Source organism: Lampetra planeri, chromosome 4, assembly GCF_965212315.1.
Source record: "Lampetra planeri chromosome 4, kcLamPlan1.2.h2, whole genome shotgun sequence".
In the NCBI taxonomy this organism is placed as follows: domain Eukaryota; kingdom Metazoa; phylum Chordata; class Hyperoartia; order Petromyzontiformes; family Petromyzontidae; genus Lampetra; species Lampetra planeri.
The window spans coordinates 29,963,278-29,969,277 of NC_136110.1; the positions used below are offsets into that span (position 1 = coordinate 29,963,278).

Genomic DNA, 6,000 nt, shown 5'->3' on the forward strand with positions numbered 1-6,000 from the left:
ACAATTTTAAGTGAATGCTTGCATGCTTTATATACTGACAGGACATGGCAATGTACTCCAAATGAAAATGTATTGCCCTGTTATTGAGGTAAGAATTCATTTCAATAATAAACTGGCAAGCTGCAACAGCATGCCATGCAAGAATATGAATTATTACTTTTCAAGTACAAAAATTCCCATCATTAAACGACATTGGGAGCCTCTCAGAGCAAGCAAACGTACCATGCAATTTAGTTTCCTCACCTAAGCCGCGTGTGCTTATATTAAAAACACACTAAGAGCAATCACTTCCCTCGCACCTAATGCCAATTATTTCCAACACTTTTCTCCTGTAAACGTCGGTTAAGATGGAGGTCAGTCCGTAATCAATTATAACAAATCCAAGCAGTTATCACAGCCCAAAGGGAGGCACTGTTGGGCAGAAATTGTGCAATATACTGTACTGCCAACTACGTCCTCCTGCCAAGACAAACGCAGTTATTTCCCTCTCTGTAACGATGCCTTGTAGAGACTGCGTAATTACACAACACAAACGCGTGTTCTAATTAAGGCTCCATTCGGTGCATTACCTGACTGCCAGTAAGATTATGTACAGAGAGCCAGTGTGCATTTTTGCATGACCAAGAATGAACTGTGAAAAAATGCGGCTCTGTTCAAATTGCCATTGAGCACGCCGGCTCTTTGAATGGCACCGTCGTCACAAGCGTGCATTGCGGGCCCATTCATTACGGTCATGGCTATTAAAAAAAAGTTTCCAAGAGACGATGTACCAGACTCTATAACCTATGCCACAAATCATAAGATCATTCCGACTGCCACATGCTGCTTGATAATATGACTGCAGTTCCAACACTATAATTGCAGTGACTGCATGTTTATCCGTACCCTGCACTCAATGCTTAAGTGATGCAATGCATCATTTGTTGTTCGAAACAATCTGCTTTACACGTGGAAACGTCTTTTACTCACTGGCACTTCAACATGTTATATATATATATAACTGATGGATGTTATTGCTACACAAACATAAATTTGGCAGCAGATTCATGGTGAAATGTCACTTAAACCACCCCCAATATTATTAAAATATTCATGATGTGCAGCGTCTGAGTAATAGAAGGGTGAGAGATCACCGATGCACTTCATTTACTGGACACTTATCCATGAGAGGACAGCCACTTTCAAATAAAGTACAATTTAGATTTCCGTGGGATATACAGAAGCATCACATGACACCATAGCCGGGCACTGCATAATTACACACTTTTAAGACATGTCAGGGGTGGAAATTTCGCATAGCCCTGCAGTGTGAGATCAAAGCGATCTGAAAAAAAATTGCTTTAGCACAAATGCTTACAAATTTTATAAGAATGTTCTTTTAGTGGGACGTTTATTTGCATGCACTTTTTTTTTAATATAAAACCCGATTACTGTGCACAATACTCACGACAAAATAAAACACGTAATAAAAATGCCAGATTTTGGATGCGGTTAGATTCGGATGGTCAATTCTTTAAAATATTCCTCCCCTCATTTGCATCTCAATTTGGAATTTCACTGAATCGTGCGCGTCAATTATTGTCATTAGGCGTCTGTGCGTGAACCGAAAGCCAGACTCGCAGATTTACGATTCCCTCCCCTCTCTTATCAGCGTGCCAATGATATTTTGTTTTTAATAACTTAGCTGAACACACACACACACGTTGTCTAGCTACGGTTATTGCACAGCGACACGCTGACCCGAGTCCCCCACCTTGGGTCTTTGATAGGATTTAATGTTTAGAATCGCGCAACGTTGACGCAATGACAAACCTCTCATATATCAAGCGCATCTCTTTTTTTTTCGAACAGTCTACCCCTGGTAAATCGTTTATCTAAAACTCCCGAGCAAATCCCCTGGGAAAGATACTATCTGAATTCTATTACAGCATCTCATAAGCAGCCCCACCTGATAATGACGACGACGCCTTATCGCAGTCATGCGCCACGAAGAGCAGGTGCCTGGAGCCGACCCCTTCCCTCCTCCCGTTGCAGGGTCCAGAGTCGAGGCCAATGTCCTCCTCGTCCGATCGAGGGGCAAGGCAAGAGCAGGGAGACTTGGCCAGCGTGCAATGACCCCTGGGGTTCTCGGTACACCAGCAGCTCTCGAGCCAGTCGCAGAAGAGGCGGCAAGCATCGGCGTTCGCCCCGCTTTTATCCATCACGATGTAATCCACCGAAATCCAGTTGTTCGATGGCGACGATGGTGACGATGGCGATGTCGAGAGGGCTCCGGAGAGCGACGGCCGATTGCCCCGCGCCTCCTCGCGAGTGCACTGCAGCTTCACGTACTTTCTGTCGCTCTGCATGAAAGTTACGCGGCTGCTAGAGTCGCACACATCCAAGAACGCGTCTTCCGTCTCCTCCACCTCCTCCTCCTCCACCACGGGGGTGCCTCGAGTGTCGTACGCGTGCGCCCCGAGCTTGTATTCCGCGCAGGATCCGTTCCCTTTGGTAAACCTGAGCAGCAGCACGTGTCTCCCGGGGTCCGGGTTCACCACCAGCCTGCTGCAGCACGCGGACGCGTTGCGCGGCGCTCCTTGCGCTCCACCGAACGCGAAGCGCCCCATGAAGACCCCCTCGGCTCGCGTCTCGGCGCCGCAGAGTCCCGCGGCCAGGCACACGAGGCGGCACGACACGCAGGCGGCCAGAAGCAAGCGGAGCACTCGAGGGGACGGCATCATCCTCCGCCGCGGGGCCACGCAGGGTGCTGCTGAAACGCCAGCGGTGGCAGTGGCGGCGGGGGAGTCGCGGTGGGCTGGGAGGGAGGAGGAGGAAGGTCGCGCAGTCGATGATGCCACGGTGGAAACTCGCACTCCCGCGCCGCTGCCGGTGCTAGCCGATCACGCCCGGCTCCTCCTTCTGCTGTAAGCGAGAGATGAACTGTGGTGGTGGTGGTGGTGGCGGTGGTGGTGGTGGTGCCGTCTCGAGCGGACGGGACGGACCCGCCCGCCGGGGCATTATTGCCATGCAGCGCAGCGCGGAACGAGCGGGAGGCGCGCGCGTAAAAACAAGAAAGCCACCACGGGAACGATTCAGGCTCCCGACTGCTGCACTTTATCCAACTAGCCTGCTACCACTCGGCTCAAGCTCGTCTCATACGTTAATCGCGTTATGTTTCGCGCGTGATTAATGCGTTATTTCTACTTTTGTGCGCAAAACCTTTGCTTGTGTCCATCGCCCCGTTAATTTATCTAACGCGCCGGGGTTAACAGTTTACGGGGCTCGAATTCCTTTTTTTACGCATGTTTACGCATCATCGTCATCATTGTCGTCGTCACTACGACGTGCAGTTAAATCGCAACGAACACGCCAACCAACGACAAGACAGCTTCGCGGGCGCGCAGCTGCGAATCGAATTGAGACAAAATAAATGTCACGATGCTCCCATCGCAAAGAAGAGGACGCACACAAAAAACACCCCCCGACCGTAGCGCGGCATTAAAGTCCCTTAATTTTTTAACCCCCCACCACCTCCTACCCCCCCTCCTCCCTCTGTTCCCCGGTCGCCTTCGTCTCTCCCCGAGCGAGGGTGAGCCCGGACGCGTGCGCGATGCACGCGCAGTTGAACAGGCGGCGCGCGACCGCGATGATAATCGGCGCTGTCTAAAAGTGGAGAATCTGCGCTCCCTTCGCGTGACGAGCCTCCCCACACACCTCCTCTCCCTCTTCCTTGCCCACCACACCCCCCCCTCTCCTCCGCCGCTTCTCGTGCGCTCGCTCTGCACTCGGAAAGCGAAGTCGAAAGCCGAACGGATTTTGATCAAATGGCTCCACCTCGTGGCGATCGTCGGGAACGGACGATTACGGCAACGGTTGCGTGGCTTTTTTTTGTTGAATATTTTTTTTGTTGAATCTTTTTTTTTTGTGTGCGTGCGTGCGCCTGTTTGCGGAGGAGTTGCAGGAGGAGGAGGAGATGGTAAAGGATTTTTTTAAAACTATAAAACGGTCTGGTGCCGCTGCGACTGCACCACGAAACACATTATGGGTTTACGCAACGAAAATAGCGTTGTATTAATGTGACGCCCCACGTAAATATCGGACGCAATCATTACCATGCTCTGCCGGACTCGACCCCGTTACGTAAGTTGCACTCGCCAAATATATAGCCGCGTGCTGCATTTTTGTGAGTTTTTTTTGTTTCGAAATATAATTTCGCAGTAACATCTCTTAAATTGGTTTTGAACGCGGGCGACCGATTAACTTTCTCCAATTGCCCACCGCGTTTTTGTGCGTGCACTTGTTTTTTTTTGTGTGTGTTTACGTGCGCGTTTTAATTTGCACTAACAAAATAGCGTTCACGATTTGCCAGCAGTGTCCTGGCTCTCAGTGATGCTGAACCGCATAGCCCCAAAAGGGCTCGCCAATTTGGAACCGTATAGAGAGGCGCGCGTTCGTATACAGACACCCCGGGGCCGGTGAACTGTATCTTGGCAGGCTTAGCTTCGACTGTAAAATCTCATTGCTAAAGGGAGATGACGCTTGCTTCTCTCTCTCTCTGGAGGTAGGTGATAACGTGCGAGGATGTGTATGGAGTAGCCCGTTCCTGTAACCTCCACGCAGCGCTGGCTAAAAGCTGAAATCATCTCCTCTCCGTGTGTGGCATCTATGACTTCAATACGGCATGTCGAATCGATCGATTGGACACGAAAAAAACGGATCGAAAAATGTCACCCGCGACAATGACTTATAACAATCATAATATTATTGCGCGAGTTGCTGGTTCGTTTAAAGCCTTTTGTTTGTTTATTTATCTCCGATTAAAAGTCGCCCCATCCCATCCCATTGCGCCGTCTCTGGCTTGGCCTCACTGCGGTAACTCTCGTGCCGCGTTGAGCACTGGCGATAGTTCGGAGCAAACGCAATTGCAATTTGCACTCCAACTAAGGATTAGCACCGTTTAAACAACAACAACAAACAAACAGAATCAAGTCGAATAACACAGGTCGGTTTCAGAACCACGCAAAAAACACGCGTCGGCTTGTGAGATGCATGCCACTGGGCCACGATTACACTCCGGCAGGAATGCGCGCAGCTTGAATTTTTTTTCTTGACGCAGCCTTTTATGAATGTTCCTTCCCCCCCCCCCACTTTCTATGCGAAGGCCGTGGGCCCTTTCCATTGTGCGCGCTGAGGCACCCAATGGCAACGAGTCCCCCTCCTTGAGACAGAGAGCGCCTTCGTGCCCAGCGTGTATCTCGCCTACACTCGGAATAATGCCTCGCATTTAGTGCCGGGTGTGCGTGGTTTCCAATCGCGTCTGACACGCGCTCGCGTTTTCTCTCCAAACACCCAAAACAGACCGCGGCTACGGAAAATTATCATCGACTTTTTAATTCTGGAAATGAGCATACGAATGCCCCCACCCCCCCTCCACACCCAACGATGAATTTGAATTAGTAATCGCAGGAAGCGCGGCTGCTAAATGATGAACGTTTCAAAGCAAGCGGCGGAGATTGGTTAAGTGTAACGGTTGCATTGTGAGCTCACATGCAGCGAAGATTCGATCCGTAAACGACTTGCTGCGTAGTAAGCATTTAGCGATCATTGTCTTGATCCGCGCAGCACAACGTGTTCATTTCTGTCATCCGTGAGTATTACGCACTTATAACGCCTCTGTCGGCTACACACCCGTCAGTTTAACACGTCTATCCCGTAGTGGACATAATTATGGGCTAAGCTTAAAGTGATTACATACCCCCCCCCCACCCCTTGCAACGAAAGTCGCTGCACTGCGATTTTTTTGATTCCATCAACAACAACAGCAACAACAAAAAACGACACGCCGAAAGTAAACACTGTGTGGCTTTAAACAGAGAATAGCGTGTGGATATGTCGAGCAAAAAAAATTGCGATGTGTGTACGTGTTGGGTTCCCGCAGACGCACGCCCTGGGTGCACGGGTCACGTTCCCTACACGTTTCTAGCCGGGGAACGCTAATCGAATTACAGTGACAGCTAT

General features: G+C 49.9%; 1 protein-coding gene across 1 annotated transcript in view; it reads right to left on the minus strand.

Moving 5' to 3' along the window:
• LOC144717914 (adhesion G protein-coupled receptor B3-like) overlaps nucleotides 1–3,619 on the minus strand; it is a 62,160-nt gene extending 58,541 nt beyond the window's left edge. The window contains exon 1 of the mRNA XM_078593717.1: nucleotides 1,949–3,619. Coding sequence (XP_078449843.1) covers nucleotides 1,949–2,723 — 775 coding nt within the window. The 5' untranslated portion in view covers nucleotides 2,724–3,619. The remainder of the gene's footprint in view (nucleotides 1–1,948) is intronic.
• Between the last annotated feature and the right edge of the window lie 2,381 nt (nucleotides 3,620–6,000).